At 42.1% G+C, this 22,483-nt stretch overlaps 1 protein-coding gene across 1 annotated transcript in view; it reads left to right on the forward strand.

Annotated features, from left to right (window-relative positions):
* Positions 1–575: 575 nt before the first annotated feature.
* The window catches only part of LOC124777235 (sphingomyelin phosphodiesterase-like), a 161,508-nt gene continuing 139,600 nt past the window's right edge, over positions 576–22,483 (forward strand). The window contains exon 1 of the mRNA XM_047252562.1: positions 576–691. Coding sequence (XP_047108518.1) covers positions 616–691 — 76 coding nt within the window. The 5' untranslated portion in view covers positions 576–615. The remainder of the gene's footprint in view (positions 692–22,483) is intronic.

The following is a 22,483-nucleotide window of genomic DNA, read 5'->3' on the forward strand; positions in this document are numbered from 1 at the left end:
GCCCGCAAAAGGCAAAGGTCCCGAGTTCGAGTCTCGGTCCGGCACACAGTTTTAATCTGCCAGGAAGTTTCATATCAGTGCACACTCCTCTGGAGAGTGAAAATCTCATTCTGGGAACACTGCATATTAATGCCCACTAATAGGCGTCCAGATACTTTTGATCAGTTATTGTATGAAAACATACTCTGGTATACAGCACATTCCTGCCGGCAAGTCTTGCCCTTTCTTCTACATCTTCATGACAAGTAGACGCTGTTGTCTTCCAAGAAAGCAGTACAGTTGACAAAGCTGCGTTCATACGTTGCTAGTCTGACAAACGCTCAGGCATCCTATTGCCCCTCGACTGTTCCGCTAAACCACCAGGTCTTCATCCTATAGAAAATCAAAGATTGTTTGGAATAGCAATTGAAACTTAGCTATCATCATCCCTCACCTATGTCGCCTGGCGATGGCTACTTTTTGGTCCACCGTGTTTACACGGTATGTACGAGGCTGGCCGCAGTTGGCAACAAGAGCGGTGGGTAAAACTACAGCAGCGCGCTAAACTCTTCCTTGCGGAGTCGCGCTTTCGCAGATAAGGGAGCGCAGAGTCCGGCGCGATTCAGTCTGCTCGCCATGGCTGCGGTGAGGAGCTGCCTTCTGCCGCTGCTGGCGCTGATGCTAGCCGCTGTGACCGGGGTCCTTGCCTCAGGTAACTAACTGGCCGCACCATCTGCTACAGTACCCGCTTTGTCTCAAAACACAATGTTTCGTGCAGATGAAGCAAAGGTACATCCGTCTCTGCAGTTAGTTTCTCAGTAAAACTTTTACTTTTCGCGTAAAAAAATAAAAACCACTGTTTTCGGATTCGCGCGTGTTCTCCGCTATGCGTTGTTTCTCATTTGAGTCTGAGGAAACTATTCAGTAAACAAGAACTACTTTCCCGAATCTTATAACCACACATTACAGCTTGATAATGAACTGATTTTGTTTTCGTTATTGTCCATAGTCATGGTAATACTTAAAATTAAAGTTTGACAACCCGTATATTTCGAAAAGTTTGCAGTGAAACATGTAGTCAACGGCCGACTTACGTTTAGTGCGTTTTATGCCATACATTGCTGAATACGAAGTACAGCTACCACATTGAAATTGTTTTTAACGGTGGATTACAATTTGATAATAAATTCAGTTGGGAGGAGCACACCACAGAACTGCAGAAACGCCTGAACAAATCTGTATTTGCAATTCGAGTGTTAGCAGACATAGGCGACATAAAAATGAAAAAGCTTGCATACTTTCTCCACTTTCATTCCAAAATTTCATATGGTATAATATTTTGGAGTAACCCTTCAAGTCAAACAAAAGTTTTCAGAGTCCAAAAGCGTGTAATACGTATTATATGTGGAGTAAATTCACGGACGTCCTGTAGAAACCTCTTCAAAGAACTGGGTATATTAACTACTGCATCTCGGTATATTTACCCCTTAATGAAATTTGTCCTAAACAATATATTTCTTTTTTTAACAAACAGCTGAGTTCATACATACAATCCCAGGAACAAAATTGATCTGCACAAGGACATAAAACCGCTTACTTTAGCTCAAAAAGGGGTCCACTACTCAGGAACACTCATCTTCAATAATTTGCCAGCAAATATATAAAATTTGGTTACAAATAAAGATCAGTTTAAAAGGAGCCTGAAAGACTTACTAGTGGCGAACTCCTTCTACTCCACTGACGAATTTTTTAATAGAAACAAATGACGTATTGTATATATTCATACTATTAGTATTGTGAAATGGAAATGGAAATGTCGTGTGGCTAGGGCCTCCCGTCGGGTAGACCTTTCGCCTGGTGCAGGTCTTTCGATTTGACGCCACTTCGGCGACCTGCGCGTCGATGGGGATGAAATGATGATGATTAGGACAACACAACACCCAGTCCCTGAGCGGAGAAAATTTCCGACCCAGCCGGGAATCGAACCCGGGCCCTTTGGATTGACAGTCTGTCACGCTGACCACTCAGCTACCGGGGCGGACATTAGTATTGTTATTTCAGCTTTAAAAAAATTGACATGTTCCACATCCACGAGGATCTCTTCAGCACGGATCTATGGAACGAAAAACTAATCTAATCTAATCTAATTTCAACCCTTTCCATTCTCGAGAAAATCTTGAAATTGTCCGCGACGTGGTTGATACCTATGCGCCGCACTCTCGGCTATTGCCATCGGTTGTGCGGAGTGCAGAGCTGCCTTCTTCACATTCTGCAGATACAACCAGAAGCTGGAAATGAAAGAAAACCTTAATCGATGAGAATACATGGAGAGTCATCAGCTCATGACGCTGACTGTATGTAAAAATGGACTTTTTATAGAACCATTTTATTTTCCGTGTCTCTGCCATTCTGTCTGCCTGCCCGTCCGTCTCTCAAACTATTAACAGTCCTATTTCGCAGGAAGGTGCAGACGTATCAAACTGAACTTTATGACGCATACTAAGATCTATGGCCCCTCGGCGATGAAAAAAATTTAAGCTTCCACGTCAACGCAATCAAAAGATTCGGCCATTTATGTCACATATATGTTACTCGCAAACTCACTTATCAAAACCTATAGATCACTTCCCGTTGACATATAACCATGAAATTAGGCAAGAAGTAAGATTTAACAGTACGAGTAAGGGAAATAATCCGAAAAGTGTTAATTTGTAACTCTACCATAAGAAAAAGAAAATTGTCATATTCGACTGTCTGTGTGTATCTGTCAAGACCCCTTTTTCTCAGGATCGGGGGGAAGGATCACGTTGAAATATATGTCACATATTAAAGGATACAGTCCTGTGGTGGTATAAAAAAACTCTCCTGTGGCTGCAAAAAACCCATGACTGTTTGTTTTACCTTTCTTTATGTAGGTTTAACATCCACTCTTAGTCCTATTTGATGTAGCTCCCACTAACTTGAGTAATATTCTAGAATGAGTCAAACGAGTCTTTCGTAAGCATTCTCCTGTTTAGATACACTGCATGCTCGCAGTATCCCACCAGTGAACCGAAGTCTAAAAGTTGTCTTACACAAGACTGAGCCTATGTGATCATACCACTTCATACCCTCACAAGTTGACCAGTTCCAGTTGTTGATATTGTATTGGGAATATACTGCGTTTTTGGGTTTTAGGAAATGCAAATTTTTACATTTCTGACCAATTAAAGCAAGAGTTTTTTGACAATTCTTTCTTACAGATAACGGTATGATATGCACCTGAGAGTACTAGCAAATGTCCCAACACACTTCCCTGGTGCACACATGAAATTACTGTTACATGTGTATACAAATTTATTATACGAACCTCAGCAGCTAAAAAACTTCATTTTGAGTAAAGACACTGGTGCAGCTAATATGGTTACTTTATTTAAAAAGCATGACTGGTTTCGTAGCGCCGGCCGGTGTGACCGAGCGGTTCTAGGCGCTTCAGTCTGGAACCGCGCGACCACTACGATCGCAGGTTCGAATCCTGCCTCGGGTATGGATGTGTGTGTTGTCCTTAGGTTAGTTAGGTTTAAGTAGCTCTAAGTTCTAGGGGACTGATGACCTTAGATGTTAAGTCCCATAGTGCTCAGAGCCATTTGGTTTCGTAGCGCTACCTTCATCATCACGTGAAGTGATGAGGCTGTAAAATAATAACCAGGAATTGATAACTTTAGATAAAAAGAACGTCGGGAATTTTCCAACAGTGGCTGAACGGAAGTACTATAAAACGCGGCAATGACCAAAACTTACAATTACAGCGTGATGCTTAAGTATATTTGATATTCTCTGGAATAACAGGATGAAGTGCGGAAATAGGCAAAAAATTAAGGGTTCCCCTGAAGTCTCCGTGTGTTTGCAGAATTATGCTTAATGACTGCCTGTACAAATATATCGACCAGACAGCTAGAACATTTGAGGTCAGATTTAGGAAACATTTATGTGGCTCAGATTCTAGCTCAGCTTTGGATACCCATTTTTCTGAGACGGGTCGCTTTGGTATCAGCGAATGTAAAGGCAATGTCTTAATGTTCTACAAGAACTAGAGATTTACCGTGTCTTAAAGTAATCTCCTAGTCGTTCAACACCGAATTTGAATTGAAACATAAACCGAATTTGATTATTTCAATGGATAACCCGGTCCGTTTACCTATTTGTACATTTCCTCCTTCACACTCCCCCCCCCCCCCCCCCCCCACACACACACTTATCTCTGGACCTTTTTAAAGTACGTTATGTCTCCCACTACTTTTAGTTTTCAAGGAGTTTCCCATAGTGCATCATTTACGCACTCCTATAGTATTAATTAATATTTTCTGTTGTAGTATTCGGCATTGTACTCTAGTGTGCACACGATTTCTGGTAATTTTCTCACTCTCAGAGTCAGCCTAGCGCTTCCGTGCTAGCACCACCTATCTAGTTGTTGTTGTGGTCTTCAGTCCTGAGACTGGTTTGATGCAGCTCTCCATGCTAATCAATCTTGTGCAAGCTCCTTCATCTCCCAGTACCTACTACAACCTACATCCTTCTGAATCTGCTTAGTGTATTCATCTCTTGGTCTCCCTCTAAGATTTTTACCCTCCACACTGCCCTCCAATGCTAAATTTGTGATCCCTTGATGCCTCAGGACATGTCCTACCAACCGATCCCTTCTCCTAGTCAAGTTGTGCCACAAACTTCTCTTCTCCCCAATCCTATTCAATACCTCCTCATTAGTTATGTGATCTACCCACCTAATCTTCATCATTCTTCCGCAGCACCACATTTCAAAAGCTTCTATTCTCTTCTTGTCCAAACTATTTATTGTCCATGTTTCACTTCCATACATGGCTACACTTCATACAAATACTTTCAGAAACGACTTCCTGACACTTAAATCTATACTCGATGTTAACAAATTTCTCTTCTTCAGAAACGCTTTCCTTGCCATTGCCAGTCTACATTTTATATCCTCTCTACTTCGACCATCATCAGTTATTTTGCTCCCCAAATAGCAAAACTCGTTTACTACTTTAAGTGTCTCATTTCCTAATCTAATTCCGTCAGCATCACCTGACTTAATTCGACTACATTCCATTATCCTCGTTTTGCTTTTGTTGATGTTCATCTTATTTCCTCGTTTCAAGACACTGTCCATTCTGTTCAAATGCTCTTCCAAGTCTTTTGCTGTCTCTGACAGAATTACAATGTCATCGACAAACCTCAAAGTTTTTATTTCTTCTCTTTGGATTTTAACACCTACTCCAAATTTTTCTTTTGTTTCCTTTACTGCTTGCTCAATATACAGATTGAATAACATCGGGGAGAGGCTACAACCCTGTCTCACTCCCTTCCCAACCACTGCTTTCCTTTCATGCCCCTCGACTCTTATAACTGCCATCTGGTTTCTGTACAAATTGTAAATAGCCTTTCGTTCCCTGTATTTTACCCCTGCCACCTTTAGAATTTGAAAGAGAGTATTCCAGCCAACATTGTCAAAAGCTTTCTCTACGTCTACAAATGCTATAAACGTTGGTTTGCCTTTCCTTAATCTTCCTTCTAAGATAAGTCGTAAGGTCAGTATTGCCTCACATGTTCCAACATTTCTACTGAATCCAAACTGATCTTCGCCGAGGTCGGCTTCTACCAGTTTTTCCATTCGTCTGTAAATAATTCGCTTTAGTATTTTGCAGCTGTGACTTATTAAACCGATAGTTCGGTAATTTTCACATCTGTCAACACCTGCTTTCTATGGGATTGGAATTATTATATTTTTCTTTAAGTCTGAGGGTATTTCGCCTGTCTCATACATCTTGCTCACCAGATGGTAGAGTTTTGTCAGGACTGGCTCTCCCAAGGCCATCAGTAGTTCTAATGGAATGTTGTCTACTCCCGTGGCCTTGTTTCGACTCAGGTCTTTCAGTGCTCTGTCAAACTCTTCACGCAGTATCGTATCTCTCATTTCATCTTCATCTACATCCTCTTCCATTTCCATAATACTGTCCTCAAGTACATCGCCCTTGTATAGACCCTCTATATACTCTTTCCACCTTTCTGCTTTCCCCTCTTTGCTTTGAACTAGGTTTCCGTCTGAGCTCTTGATATTCATACAAGTGGCTCTCTTTACTCCAAATGTCTCTTTAATTTTCCTGTAGGCAGTATCTATCTTACCCCTAGTGAGATAAGCATCTACACCCTTACATTTGTGCTCTAGCCATGCCTGTTTAGCCATTTTGCACGTCCTGTCGATCTCATTTTTGATACGTTTGTATTCCTTTTTGCCTGCTTCATTTACTGCATTTTTATATTTTCTCCTTTCATCAATTAAGTTCAATATTTCTTCAGTTACCCAAGGATTTCTACTAGCCCTCGTCCTTTTACCTACTTGATCCTCTGCTGCCTTCACCATCCCTCAGAGCTACCCATTCGTCTTCTGCTGTATTTCTTTCCCCCATTCCTGTCAATTGTTCCCTTACGCTCTCCTTGAAACTCTGTACAACCTCTGGTTCTTTCAGTTTATCCAGGTCCCATGTCCTTAAATTCCCACCTTTTTGCAGTTTCTTCAGTTTTAATCTACAGTTCACAACCAATAGATTGTGGTCAGAGTCCACATCTGCCCCTGGAAATATCTTACAATTTAAAACCTGGTTCCTAAATCTCTGTCTTGCCATTATATAATCTATCTGATACCTTTTAGTATCTCCAGGATTCTTCCACGTATACAACCTTCTTTTATGATTCTTGAACCAAGTGTTAGCTATGATTAAGTTATGCTCTGTGCAAAATTCTACCAGGCGGCTTCCTCTTTCATTTCTTAGCCCCAATCCATATTCACCTACTATGTTTCCTTCTCTCCCTTTTCCTACTGTCGAATTCCAGTCACCCATGACTATTAAATTTTCGTATCCCTTCACTACCTGAATATTTTCTTTTATCTCATCATACATTTCTTCAATTTCTTCGTCATCTGCAGAGATAGTTGGCACATAAACTTGTACTACTGTAGTAGGCATGGGCTTCGTGTCTATCTTGGCCACTATAATACGCTCACTATGCTGTTTGTAGTAGCTTACCCGCACTCCTATTTTTTTATTCATTATTAAACCTACTCCTGCATTACCCCTATTTGATTTTGTATTTATAACCCTGTATTCACCTGACCAGAAGTCTTGTTCCTCCTGCCACCGAACTTCACTAATTCCCACTAACTTTAACCGATCCATTTCCCTTTTTAAAATTTCTACCCTACCTGCCCTATTAAGGGATCTGACATTCCACGCTCCGATCCGTAGAATGCCAGTTTTCTTTCTCCTGATAACGCATCCTCCTCAGTAGTCCCCACCCGGAGATCCGAATGGGGGACTATTTTACCTCCGTAATATTTTACCCAAGAGGACGCCATCATCATTAAACCATACAGTAAAGCTGCATGCCCTTGGGAAAAATTACGGTTGTAGTTTCCCCATGCTTTCAGCCGTTCGCAGTACCACAACAGCAAGGCCGTTTTAGTTAATGTTACAATGCTAGATCAGTCAATCATCCAGACTGTTGCCCCTGCAACTACTGAAAAGGCTGCTGCCCCTCTTCAGGAACCACACGTTTGTCTGGCCTCTCAACAGATACCCCTCCGTTGTGGTTGCACCTACGGTACGGCTATCTGTATCGCTGAGGCACGCAAGCCTCCCCACCAACGGGAAGGTCCATGGTTCATGGGTGGGGGTGGGGGGGGGGAGGGGGGTATTCTGGCATACTTTTACATGTGTCTGTGGCTATCTAGTGGTCCATTTATTTCCGCGTTAGAGTGCCGTCAGTCGCGGCGTTGCCCTTACTCGGATCGCGTCGGATCCACTATAAGGTGTAATTTTCTCCGGTTTGAGCTTTTGTCTGTTTCCTTCCGTTCCCCCCACTGGACCGTAATTTAGCAGTGTATTTATATTCCTTTTTGGGTTCCAGCTATTGCCCCCCCCCCTTACTACATAATTGTGGGTGGCACATAATTTTTTAGAAGGAAGTATAGTCTAGGAATCGGGGGAAAGTTTAATATCAAATGGACTCCAGCATCAAGATGTAATTATAAGTATTGGTCATTACAAAATTTTATATTACTTGCATTCAGCCACTTTTGGCAAAGATCCGACGTCCTTTTTATCTAAAGTGCTCACCTCCTGGTGTTTCACGGTCCATTTTTATTCAGGACTTCACCTGGTCTCGTAACTAACGGTACCAAACCAGTCGTGCTTTTTAAATAAAGTGTCCATACGGCTGCAGCGGTGTTTATAGCTCAGCATACTTTTACATGTGTCTGTGGCTTTCTCCATTCACGATAACATATCATGTTCTGTCTACCAAGATTCTTCATTCTAGTCATAAATTTCATTTGGTACTCCATATTATCATGAATTCATGGATGAGCAAAACTCCCACTTTCCTCCACCAAGTGCCACCGAGTTAGAACTCGCTTCCGGAGAGACAACAGTTCAACTTCGTGTCTGGCCATCCTGGTTTGGGTTTTTATTGATATCGCTAAATCGCTCTAGACGAATGCCGGGATGTTTCCTTTGAAAGGGCACGACCGATTTGAAACAACTCGAGTTTGTGCTCTGACTCTAATGACCCCGATGTCGACCAGACGTTAACGCCTCATCTTCATTCCACAAAGTGCCAGTCTGCAACTATATCTCAAAGCAGAACACAACCCTACGTTAAGAGGGTAAGAAGAACGATAGTATGTGGAGTGTTACAACTCAGTTATCTCTATACTACTTGAATCGAGAACTCTGGCCTTGGAGCAGACGACTTGCAGAATTCTCTTGTCTCCAACGTCTTCCACGTTGCAATTGTACAAAAAGTTCCCATTAGTCAGTACGTGATTGAAGATTATTATTCCAAGAGATGAACCTTACTTTATTAGCTATAAAAGTGACTGAAGTAGGGAACTATCAGTTCAGCGCAAGACTGCAGTACTTCATTACAAGATAACAGCGAAACAGAATAACTCTTCCCTTCACATAAGCTACGAATTTTACGACCTCTCTTGTGGTTTTCTTTCAGCAGATTGTAACTGCGGTCCAGAAATATTTCGTTTGCTTCTGCTTTACAGTGCATATCCTGCAGGTAATTGACAAGCCTCTGTAAAACTCTTCCCGAAATCGATTATCTCTCACCTTGTGCACATATTTCTGTCGTCCAAATAGATCACATTTGGTCCCAAACGTGTAGGTTATCTTCGTTAAAATTCAAGACTTAATATTTTGTTGCGATAAATACACTTATCACATGTGCAACACGTGTCACCGTGACAGTGAGTGGAACATAAATGCTGATAAGCAATGCGTCAATCCAGACACCAATCACTTCAGATACTAGTGACTCCAGATACCAGGAGAATAATAACGTGTTTTTTCTTTAACCTGATAAATAGATGTCCTCGCAAATGTCAATATAAGTTTTGGCTTACGAGTTTTTAAAATTTTTATCTTCAGCAGTGTACATGTATAACCAAACGACGCCGATTTTGTCGGTGAGGTGTCAGCTTTGTTTACGGCAATTGGATTTACGAATTACACGCACTTAAAGGTCTGACTAATATAGTACCGAATTCATTTATTTCTAGGGAATCTGAAGGTGTTGTTTTGCATGACAGTGGAAACTTTTAGTAAAGTGTACCCGTGAAATATAGAAGAATCAGTTTGCTGATGAGCCTTTCAAATTTCGGATATAACTCGAGATTTTAAGTCGTGCAGCATAACTGTTACCAATTTTCGCACCAGTTTTGGAACAATTCATTCTGCTGTTCTCCGGGAATCTGAAACAAACGACCTAATAGATTCATGTGGCTGCAGACTCGGAAAATGCTTTCTTTTTGATTTCTAGTTACACTACTGACCATTAAAATTGCTACACCACGAAGATGACGTGCTACAGAAGGAAATTTAACCGACAGGAAGAAGATGCTGTTATATGCAAATGATTAGATTTAGAGGGCATTCACACAAGGTTGGCGCCGATGGCGACACCTACAACGTGCTGACATGAGGAAAGTTTCCAACCGATTTCTCATACACAAACAGCAGTTGACCGGCGTTGCCTGGTGAAACGTTGTTGTGATGCCTCGTGTAAGGCGGAGAAATGCGTACCATCACGTTTCCGACCTTCACAAAGGTCGGATTGTAGCCTATCGCGATTGCGGTTTATCGTATGGCGACATTGCTCCTCGCGTTGTCGAGATCCAATGACTGTGAGAAGAATATTGAATCGGTGAGTTCAGGAGGGTAATACGGAACGCCGTGCTGGATCCCAACGGCCTCGTATCACTGGCAGTCGAGATGACAGGCATCTTATCCGCATGGCTGTAACGGACCGTGCAGCCACGTCTCGATCCCTGAGTCAAAATATGGGGACATTTGCAAGACAACAATAGTTCGACGACTTTTGCAGCAGAATGGACTATCAGCTCGGAGACCATGGCTGTGGTTAGCCTTGACGCTGCATCACAGACAGGAGCGCATGCGATGGTGTACTCAACGACGAACCTGGGTGCCCGAATGGCAAAACGTCATTTTTTCGGATGAACCCAGGTTCTGTTTACAGTATCATGAAGGTCGCATCCGTTTTTGGCGACATTGCGGTGAACGCACATTGGAAGCGTGTATTCGTCATCGCCATACTGGCGAATCACCCGCCGTGATGGTATGGGGTGCCATTGGTTACACATCTCGTCACCTCTTCTTCGCATTGACGACACTTTGAACAGTGGACCTTAAATTTCAGATGTGTTACGACCCGTGGCTCTAGCCTTCATTCGATCCCTGCGAAATCCTACATTTCAGCAGGATAAAGCTCGACCGCATGTTGCAGGTCCTGTACGGGCCTTTCTGATACAGATAATGTTCGACTGCTGCCCTGGCCAGCACATTCTCCAAATCTCTCACCAATTGAAAATGTCTGGTCAATGGTGGCCGAGCAACTGGCTCGTCACAATACGCCAGTCACTACTCTTGATGAACTGTGGTATCGTGTTGAAGCTGCACGGGCAGCTGTACCTGTACACGCCATTCAAGCTCTGTTTGACTTAATGCCCAGGTGTATCAAGGCTGTTATTGCGGCCAGAGGTGGTTGTTCTGGGTACTTATTTCTCCGGATCTATGCACCCAAATTGCGTGAAAATGTAATCACACGTCAGTTCTAATATAATATATTTGTCCAATGAATACCCGTTTATCATCTGCATTTCTTCTTGGTGTAGCAATTTTAATGGCCAGTAGTGCACTCTTTGTAAAAAAAAAAAAAAAAAAAAAAAAAAAAAAAAAAAAAAAAAAAAAAGTGTTGTGTCTATGAAACGAAGAGCGAAGGCCTTTGGCTGGCCCTCCCAGACAGTTGTATTTTGACACCCAGGTGGCATATACTTCAAATAAGATAACTTTGCGATTGACACACTGCAGTGGCGGGGACCTGTGCTGCTAGCGTGCAGCAACCTACGCTTGAGAAGGCGCTGCCTGAACCTGAAAATGGGCAACGCTCCGACCATGTGACGTTCGAATAAAAACTATGAATGGTTGATGGCTAGCCCTTACCATTCGACTCGCACAAACGTCAATCACGAATTTGTTTTGCTCGAAGTATAGAGATCACTGATATGAGGGAATTATTATATATCTTTAGCTCAACGATTAGGAAATCGTAACACACTACTCATCCTAAAATAATGATTCAGTTTCTAGCTTAACATGTGAGTTATTGAAATATTTTTTTTAATTATTTGGCGGTGTATAGGCCGTAATGTAGATTTCTGGCATGAAGAAAAAAGTAAAGAGAGGAAGACTGAGAAATACCACAGTGAACTTCGACCAAGACGTCTAGGCGGGGATTTGAATCGACATGTTCTTGAATACGAGTCCAGCGTTTTACCACAGCGTCAACTCATTCACTATAAACTCTCAGAGATAGTGGAGAATGGCATATGTGTCACTGTGTGGAGAAGACTGAGCGAGTCGTCGGTATTAATTGATCTACACACATCAAAAAAAGTTTTGCATCACCCCAGTTCCCAGAACTTCTGAAGATAGACGTTGACTATGGATATTGTATCACAGACACAGTCCCTTTGACTGTTCAGAGATGTCGCTAAACCCTTCCAAAGATGTAAACAACCATGCGTGAGCAGCGCCTATTAGACGAAGGGGGTCCGACAGCCGATCAGTTCCAGTCATCCACCAGAAAGGAGGTACACGGCTCGTGTTGTCTGTAGTTCAACCATACCAAGGCAGTCAATACCGCGATTCGATCGCATCCTCACTGTGCCAGGAAGGGCTCTCAACAAGGGAAGTGTCCAGGCGTCTCGGAGTAAACCAAAGCGATGTTGTTCGGACATGGAGGAGATACAGAGAGACAGGAACTGTCGATAACATGCCTCGCTCAGGCCGCCTAAGGGCTCCTACTGCAATGAATGACCGCTACCTACGGATTCTGGCCTGGAGGAACCCTGACAGCAACGCCACCATGTTGAATAATGCTTTTAGTGCAGTCACAGGACTTCGTGTTACAACTCAAACTCTGCGCAATAGGCTGCATGATGCGCAACTTCACTCCCAACACCCATGGCGAGGTCTATCTTTGCAACCACGACACCATGCAGCGCTGTACAAATGGGCCCAGCAACCTGCCGAATGTATCGCTCAGGACTGGCATCACGTTCTCTTCACCGATGGGTGTCGCATATGCCTTCAACCAGACAATCGTCGGAGACGTGTTTGGAGGCAACCCGGTCAGGCTGAACGCCTTAGACACACTGTCCAGCGAGTGCAGCAAGGTGGAGGTTTCCTGCTGCTTTGGGGTGGCATTATGTGGGGCCGACGTACGCCGCTCGTGGTCATGGAAGGCGCCGTAACGGCTGTACGATACGTGAATGCCATCCTCCGACCAATAGTGCAGCAATATCGGCTGCATATTGGCGAGACATTCGTCTTCATGGACGACAATTCGCGCCCTCACCGTGCACATCTTGTGAATCACTTCCTTCAGGATAACGACATCGCTCGACTAGAGTGGTAAGCATGTTCTCCAGACCAAAACCCTATCGAATATGCGTGGGATAGGTTGAAAAGGGCAGTTTATGGACGACTTGACCTACCAACCACTCTGAGGGATCTACGCCGATTCGCCGTTGAGGTGTGGGACAATCTGGACTAACAGTGCCTTGATGAACTTGTGGATAGTATGCCATGACGAATACAGACATGCCCCAATGCAAGAGGAGGTGCTGCTGGATATTGGAGGTACCGGTGTGTACAGCAGTCTGGACCACCATCTGAAAGTCTCGCTGTATGGTGGTACAACACGCAATGTGTGGTTTTCATGAGCAATAAAAAGGGCGGAAATGATGTTTATGTTGATCTCTATTCTAATTTTCTGTACAGGTTGCGGAAGTCTTGGAACCAAGGTTACGACTAGAGATGGGTCACCTCGAGTTACCAAGGATTTCGAATCAACCCGAGTGTGATTGTTGCTAACTCGAGTTGTGTTCACGCGGTGCGCGGCGTTCGCCGCTATCGATGATATAGGGTGTCCGAAAAGTCTTTCCCTGATTACATAGATTGATAACTCAGGCTAGAAGTAAGATACAAATACGAAACTGGTGTCTAACTGTTTACAAACTATCAAAGTTTTTTTCACACATCAGTAAACTTCCACATGAGCACCCTCGGTAGCACGTAGCACATCTACTGTAGTTTCCGTCCACACATTAGCCAACATCAATGGAAGAATCGATTCAACAACTGTGGTTATCCGTTGCCGCAGGGTTTCAAGATCTGGTACACGTGTTCGGTAGGGTTATGTCAATAGAGCGTAGAGGCCAAACCGTTGTCCCATCACGACCAATCCATCGCCCAGGAAACGTCATATCGAGATAGGCACGGTCGTCCAAACCCCAATGAGGTGGTGCACCGTCTTGCTGAAACAAGACATCGGGGTGATACTGAAGCAGCTGAGGAACAGCATGCAGTTGCAACATGTCCAGATACACTGCAAATGTGATGGTAGCCTCAGCGAAGAAGAATGGCCTGATAATTCGATTGTGCAATAGCGCGCACCAAACAGTCACCTTTGGACTGCCTTTGGTGCACTCCATGATCTCACCAGGGGGTTGTGAACCCCACATGCGCACATTATGGCGATTCACTACTCCACTGACAAAAAAGGTCGCTTCGTCGGAAAAGGCAATTCGTCTGAGATAACCATCATCGTCCTCAATGTGTGATAGCATTTCGACCGCAAAGTCACGTTGATGTGTACTGTCATTTGGCAACAAGGCCTGAACGATTTGCACTTTGTATGCACGAAACAATAAACGTTTGTGTAAAATGTCATGGAGAGAGCTTTTTGGCTTCTGTAATTCACGTGAGGCCCTGCGCACCGATGTCTTCGGACTTCGCAGAAAAGACTGCCTTACAGCTTCGACCCTGTCTGCTGAGGTTGTTGGTCGACCAGACCTCGGGAGGTCAGCAACCGATCCTGTGTTCTTGAACTTGTCACATCAGGCTTTAATGCTCTTGACATCAGGTGGATTCCTTCCAAATGTTGTCTGGAAGTGTCTCTGCACTGTGGTTGGTGATCGTGTCTCTCGGTACCACAGGACACACTGCTGTGCCTTCTCCTGATTGGTTAACATGGCTTCTTGGGCACTGTACCTCATCCAATACTTACGTACTGCGAATCTAAAACAGAAAAAACTTTCATAGTTGTAAACAATTCGACACAAATTTCGTATTTGAATCTTACTTCTAGCCTGAGTTATCAATTTATGTAATCAGGGAAAGTCTTTTCGGACACCCTGTATATATATATATATATATATATATATATATATATATATATATATATATATATTAAAATTTTGAATACACAGTCACAGAGGGAAACAATGACAAAGCGGTAACTTTACACCATTCATGCTTAAGCCGTGGAATTTGGCTACCTTAAGATCGTCCGATCGTCCTCAAAATCCTTACAGCATATTCCAGATGTGGTATGAGTGTTCGAATTGCGGCCTAAAGCACGGCTACCATTCATGAACACGACGACGCATTTGGCTACCTTAAGGTCGTCCTATCAGCGTCCAGCGTTACATCAAATTCAAAGTATCTCATGAGTGTATTTTCAAATTCAGTCTTCAATGCGGCATCCATTAACGCTCGTGACGAGACGTTTGGCTACCTTTAGATCGTCAGATCGCCGACAAACCTTTACAGCACATCCTGGATGTATCATGATATTCAAAATTTCAAGACCCGAACTTGCGCTTTGCAGCCCTGTGTGCAGTCATGCCCGTGAACAGGCTTTTGGCTATCTTATAATCGACCAATAGCTGTCAAAATTTATACTGCGGATTTCAGATGTTTCGTAATCTATATTCAAGGTTTCAAACGCAAAGCCCAAATATTGCTCTCTGTAGTACAGTATTAACGAACAGCGTTTGGCAATCTTACGAGTGCCCAATATCCATCAAGAACTATACAGCGTTTCAGGTTTTTCACAATTCTATCATCAAAATTTCAAGCTGAAAGGCCAAAAATTGCGTCCTATGCATTATACATCACGATCGTGACTATATATATATATATATAGTCTCAGATTGGGAAACTGCACATCTCAGGCTGGTTAACTGAACTGAATTGTAATCTGCCCAGACGCGAAAGAAGGAACGGAATTGAAAGTCATCACAGTTTTTTCGTCACAGATCGGTCTAACCCGGTTTGAACTCGGTTTATACTAACTTTCAACTCGATTAACTAGGATTGGCGTAAATCCGAGTTGGCCCATCGCTAGCTGCGATTCGACTGTTACCTACCAGCTTGCCCACGATTTCCTCAATAACGCGATATGGAAACCAGAGGCTGTGTATCGCTCGTATGTCCAGCATGCAAAGACACTTAAAGTGACAATATTCCGAATAAACATATAATTTTCATTGAATCTGTATTCATACACCGTGTGGTAATATACCACTGATCTCTATGCAGCCTAGAAGTAAAAATCAGATCTCTGAGTGCAGAACTGCAGGGTGTCTTCAGATTCATGTGCTTTCCATCGTCCGCCATGTTGTAGTTTCGCAAACAATTTTCAATTGGTCTGTACGTGACAAAGAGCTGCAGACAAACTTCTTGTTTTGAAGTTTTTGTCAACATGTGATGTAATAGGCTGGTGTGGGGGCGGAACCTAAAAGCATTTTCTTTTAATGTTCTATTGACATTTCCTAGCAGCCATGTTGTAATTTGGTAAGAAACGAAATATGGACATCTATGACTGGCACGATCAGACATATGAAGTTCAACATCCACGTAGTATAGAGATGAGTGTTATATAGCAAACTAACTGTGATTTCCAGAGGTAAAATAACGGATTACGCCAGTTTCACAACAATTTCCGCAAATGGGAACATCATTTTGACATTACCCGCAATATCGACAAACGCATGATTGGCTATCGATTTTGTTAGCGTTCAATACGGGATTCTCACAAGGCTTAATTCGCGTACCGTAGATTTACAATAAACACGTTATTCTTGGAATGATCTATCATAATTACTGTTATAATAAAATATTGCACAATGATTTATCGACTGTTAATGACTTCATATAATAATGCCCTGTAGCGAATGACTTATTATCGTCAATAATTTACAAATTAGTCATGAAACGCACTTGTTTTACAGTTGGCAGTACGCTATTTCAGGGTAATGGAGCTTTGAAAATCTGTCACAAACACTTCACCATTATCATTAAATGTCACTTAATAATGCATCAACGATATAAATCTTCTGGAGAGAATATGATAACGAAGACAGGAGACAAACATCACATGATCAAGTGCTAGTGTAGGTTCGCATCCCACTACATGCAAATATTCTTTTTCGTGTTAGCGTTGCCAACACATTCTGAGACTTTCTTATGAATGAAATACACGTGTGTTCTGCAATATTCAATGTTATTTACATTCCATCTGATTGGAGAATGAAGGATGAAATAAATATTTAGCGATTTCTGAGTGTGTGGGTAGGCAGGAACGTAAGAGGAAAGCTTAAACTACCGCGACTGAAACAAGCAACAATAAGATTCATATACTTCCTTGTCACCAATATTTCGCTGCTTATTTACGAATACGGTGCGATTTCTGAGTGGGTGGTTAGATGGGAGCCTAAAAGGACAGCTTAAATTGCCGCGAGATAATCGAGAAGCAATGACGTTCATATTTTTCCCTGTCACAAAGTCGATAGTATATCATGCGGTTGTCAATATTGCACATGGTTTCAAAGTGACGTCACGTTTGCAGGAATTGTTGTGAAACGAGCATTACGCGTAAAAAAAAAAAAAAAAGAGGAAGGGAGTTGTGCTTAGGTCACACATTTGAAGTCAACGTCCGCCATCTTATATAGCCCAAAACATTAGGTCACTGCATTTATACGTCCATGCTTCATCGTGATGACGCTTTCCTGTGACGTCACTCTGACGTGCCCGTGTCCAGTTTGTCCCTGTTGCGGGCTTTGCTCGTGTAGAGATGTTGTTTCATCAGAAATTCCAGCTTGCATCGTTTACGGTTGTACAAATCCATCTAATCTTAATCTAAAGTTTAAAGGAACCAAATTTCATTCGGAAGTGGAGCCGTTCAAGCAATATTTTCTTCTATACACATGAATTATGGTTGCACTGTTTACTTTTATTCTAGTGGTTCCATTTCTGACATTTGACTTTGGAATTCCTTTACTGTGTCCGTTCTTTCTTTTGTTTCCTGTGTTTTTTATTGCCTTCCAAATCGCAAACGCCTCGTCATCGGAGCCACGCTGTAACAATGGTCTCGTCCCAGCCCAAAACACAACTATGTAACTGCGCTGATTTTAGTTCCAGCATATCATGCTCTACATTCCTCCTGCAGATAAATTATTCATCTTTTACATTTCCTCCCTCTTTAAACAAGATTCTCGCTTGAACAGCAAAACCCTGATTGCCCTTTTCTCACATGATGTACTGTGAACTATGGATAAAGGCAACAAGCAGATTCCATATTTCTAGATGTACAAAATCATTTAACTGGTGTCCCACCGTAGGCTGTTAAAGAATGTACGACCATGTGGAATAAGAACATAGACATGTGAGTGGCTCAAAGACTTATTAAATAATAGAATACATTACGTTGTTCTCGAAGGCGAATGTTCGTCAGAGACAAGAGTATCGTCAGGAATACCTCAGGGAAGTGTGATAGAACAGCTGTTGTTCTCTTTATACATAACTGATTTGGGGGGCAGAGTGGCAGCAATCTATAGTTGTTTCCTGATGATGCTATAGTGTATGGTAAGGTGTTGAAGTCGAGTGACTTTAGGAAGACACAAGACTACTTAGACAAAAATTCCAGTTGGGGTGATGAATGGCAGCTAGCTCTAAACGTGGAAAAATGTAAATTGATGCGGGTGGGTTGGAAGAACAAACATGTAATGTTCGGTTACAGTATAACTAGTGTTCTGATCGACACAGTCAAGTTATTTAAATACAGAGTGACACAGAATAATGGGAATGTTGGAAATGAGTAGTGGCAGCCATGGGCAGGTGGCAGCACTGCGGTTCCGTGACAGTTAGCGAGTACACAGTCCGCCATTCCAGTAATCATGGATCAGTGGAAAGGACAACAGCATGCGTTAGTCATAAAAATGTTTTAAAGAACAAGGATAGTTTGATAGCGCCGCAGAGGGAGTTTCGACGTTTTTATAACACACTATAAAACGTTGAATTAATAACTTTTAAGAGATTGGATCTGTCCTCAAGAAGAAACCAACAGGACGACCAAGAAGTGTGCGTTCTCCAATGAACATTGATGTTGTACGCGAGTCTGTCTTACAGAGCCCACGGCGTTCAGTTCGTAAGAAAGCACCAATGGTTGGAATGTCCCGGAAGAGTGTTCACAGAATTCTTCATGTTGATTTAAATTTTCACCTGTCCAAACTCCTGATGATGCAACAATTGAAGGTCAAAGATTACCAGTTACTTTTAGGATTCCCTCAAAAATGATAACAAAAATAAACAATGACGATGAACTTCTAAACAAGTTATGGATGTCAGATGAGGCACATTTTCATCTCACAGGTTATGTGAATAAACAGAACTACCGTTACTGGGCAAACTCAAATCTTAATCACATTCATGAGCGCCCATTACAGCGCTAGTAAAAAGTATGGTGTGGTGTTTCATCACATGGGATTATCGGATCGTATTTTTTCGCAAATGAACAGGGAAACTGTCAATGCCGATCGTTACGTGGAGATATTACGAACATTCGTTACACCTGCATTGAACAACTTTTCAAACGTTCAAGAAGCCTGGTATCAGCAGGACGGAGCGACATCACACACTGCACGGCAATCAATGGCGTGTATGCGAGAATCGTTTGGCAACCGTGTGATCTCACCATTAGGTAACATTCCCTGGTCCCCTAGATCGTCAGATTTATCCGTTTGTAACTTTTTCTTGTGGAGCTATCTCAAGAGGAAAGTCTACACGACTCGGCCAAGAACTCTGGATGAGTTAAAACAGAGAATTCTGGATGCAATCTACAGTATCCCAGCTGAGATGTTGCAGCGGTCAATGAGGAATCTCAACAGCAGATTTAACGAATGTATTCGTACGGAAGGACGCCATCTAAAGGACGTAATTTTTAAAAAAATGATAAATGCCATCAATGTTTCGTAAATGGCAAAGTTGTACGGTTTCAATTACTATCAATGCAATTTCTTTCCTTCATCACTTCTAGCGTTATTAGAATGTGAAAATGTTGACGTTTTTCTGTGTCACCCTGTATCTGGGCGTAATATTGTAAAGCGATATGAAATGGAACGAGAATGTGAGAATTGTGGTAGGAAAGACGAATGGTCGACTTCAGTTTATTGGGAGAATCTTAGGACAGAGTGATTCACCTGTAAAGGAGACAGCATATGTGACGCTGGTGCGACCTATTCTTAAGTATTGTTCGAGTATTTGGGACCCATACCAGGTGGGATTGAAGGAAGACATAGAAGCAATTCAGATGCAGGCTGCTAGATTCCTTATCGAGCATGTTCGAACAACACGTAAGTGTTACGAAGATGCTTCGGGAGCTCAAATGGAAATCCCTGGAGGGAAGGCAACGTTCTATTCGAGAAACGCTATTGAGAAAATTTAGAGAACTAGCATTTGAAGCTGACTGCCGAACGATTGTACTGCTGCCAATATACATAGCTCGTAAGGACCACACCTTATGATTCGGAAAATTAGGTCTCAGACGGAGGCATATAGATAGTCATTTTTCTCTCGCTCTGCGAGTGGAACAGGAAAGGAAATGACTAGTGGTGGTACTAGGTGCCCTCCGCCACCCACCGTACGGTATCTATGTAGATGCAGATGTAGATGTAGAGACAGCGTTCATGTGTGTGTGAGTTTTGCGTGTATGAATGTGTGTGTATGCTTTGCTACCTTTCTGAAGAATTCTCTGGCTGAAATCTTTATGTAAACACTCTTCCCGTCGTTCCAGCATGCTGCTCGCCGTGTGATTAGCAATCTATCTGCTTGACGGTATAATTATTCCCTTATGAATTTTGTTGCAAATAATCCACTGCACTTCATCAGGAACAATGATGTACATAATTACAATACTACAAGCGGAAAAATGACTATCATTAGGCACCATTAAGGTTGTCTGTGGCACAGACAGGGGTTCACAGTACTGCAACCAAAAGTTTTGATCACTTATCCATTGATGTAAAATGTCTGAAAGACAGCAAAGTAAAATTTGAGACATAATTGAGCACGTTTTTATTTGACAATTTCTCTTATTCTCCAAAAGACGATCAGTTATTGTAATGTGTAAATGGTGATGGGTAGGCAATACTAACTAACATGCCTGTATTTAATTAAAAAACGAAAAAAAACAAGAAACGATCATCACGGAGAAATATTTACAAAAAAAATTGATATTAATATAAAATGACTTATCCCTCATTATGATTTGTTGTGCAAATGATACTTGGGACATGAAACGAACTGACTAACTAACTATTGGTATATACAGGGTTATTACAAATGATTGAAGCGATTTCATAAATTCACTGTAGCTCCATTCATTGACATATGGTCACAACACAATACAGATACGTAGAAAAACTCATAAAGTTTTGTTCGGCTGAAGCTGCACTTCAGGTTTCTCAAGGAACATAGAATAAAAAAGGTATGCCAGATTGGCTTAGTGCGCTCTCATTGGTCAGCGACTTGTTACGTCACCCGGCAGCCAGACGGCAGCAGTCTCCGTTTGTAGAATAGGAGAGATTGCAGAATAACTGTTTTCACGTCTCTTCTCTTCTCGTATAACTTAAAGTTTCGCGCTCACAGGGTTGAACACACTTCATGTTAATATTATATACAAGGTTTCCAAAAGAAATGCGTTAAATATTAGTAGCAATGATGATATATCGCCACGCAAAACTAGTGGCCGATGTTCGCAACCGCATTCACGCTCGTGTTTTAGGCATCTGACTACGGTAAATGTTTTGCAGTTGGGTACTGCCTATTTTACACATGTTTTTGTAAATAAAAAGATAGTAATCTTCGAACTTACCTTACAAAGCTGATGCAGAAGCTACGTCGAAGATGCTGAAGGCGACACAGACCAGAGCCGATTCTTCCTTGCCGAATTCCGTTTCATTGCATCAGTTTTGGCTCTTTTGTTTAAATGTCTAATCCGTATAAAAGTTCTTGTTCTGACGTATAACTGAACTATTTTGCTATTAAGTTCGGGAAATTTCGCACTTATATGATCTGCTAAGGTTGCCGTAACTCTATTACAATGAGAAATATTTGATCCATGAAAAGCAGCAAATATAATTTCTAACTCACGTATTTTAGCAAACCCGTCAGTAGAGGGAGAAATGAGGCCCCCTTTTGAAATAATAGTAATCCAGTCTTGCTTCAGACTTAATTCCGTATCAACAACACACTGCCCTGCTGTATTTCCCAAAGAAGTGTCAACGTTTTTGCACCTGAATGATATAATATCCTGCTAGATATTTTAAAGCATCATCGTTCACGTCTTCACTGGTACACACTGAATCACTGAGCTCGAAATCTAAGAGCAAGCTTTCGTCATCTGTAGCGACGTCAAATGATTTATCAGTTACTCTTATACATAATTCACTCGAGAGAAAACGTGCAAAATCTTCCTCAGTTTCATCAGCTGGTGTCGGGTAGTTTTCAGAAGCAGAATTCTCATTTCTGTCCTCTGAAGACGAAGCACCAGAAGACAAAGGTATTTCACTTGCACTTCCAGTCAGTATCAATACACGAATTCTGTTTTTCACCTCGAAAGGAGTTGTATTGTTGTAGAAGACACCAAGGTCACGGATTCTGGAAAATAAATTTTCCAGACAATCTTGATTAAGTCTGGCTGTCAATATACACTCCTGGAAATTGAAATAAGAACACCGTGA

This window comes from Schistocerca piceifrons, chromosome 2 (assembly GCF_021461385.2).
Source record: "Schistocerca piceifrons isolate TAMUIC-IGC-003096 chromosome 2, iqSchPice1.1, whole genome shotgun sequence".
Classification (NCBI taxonomy): domain Eukaryota; kingdom Metazoa; phylum Arthropoda; class Insecta; order Orthoptera; family Acrididae; genus Schistocerca; species Schistocerca piceifrons.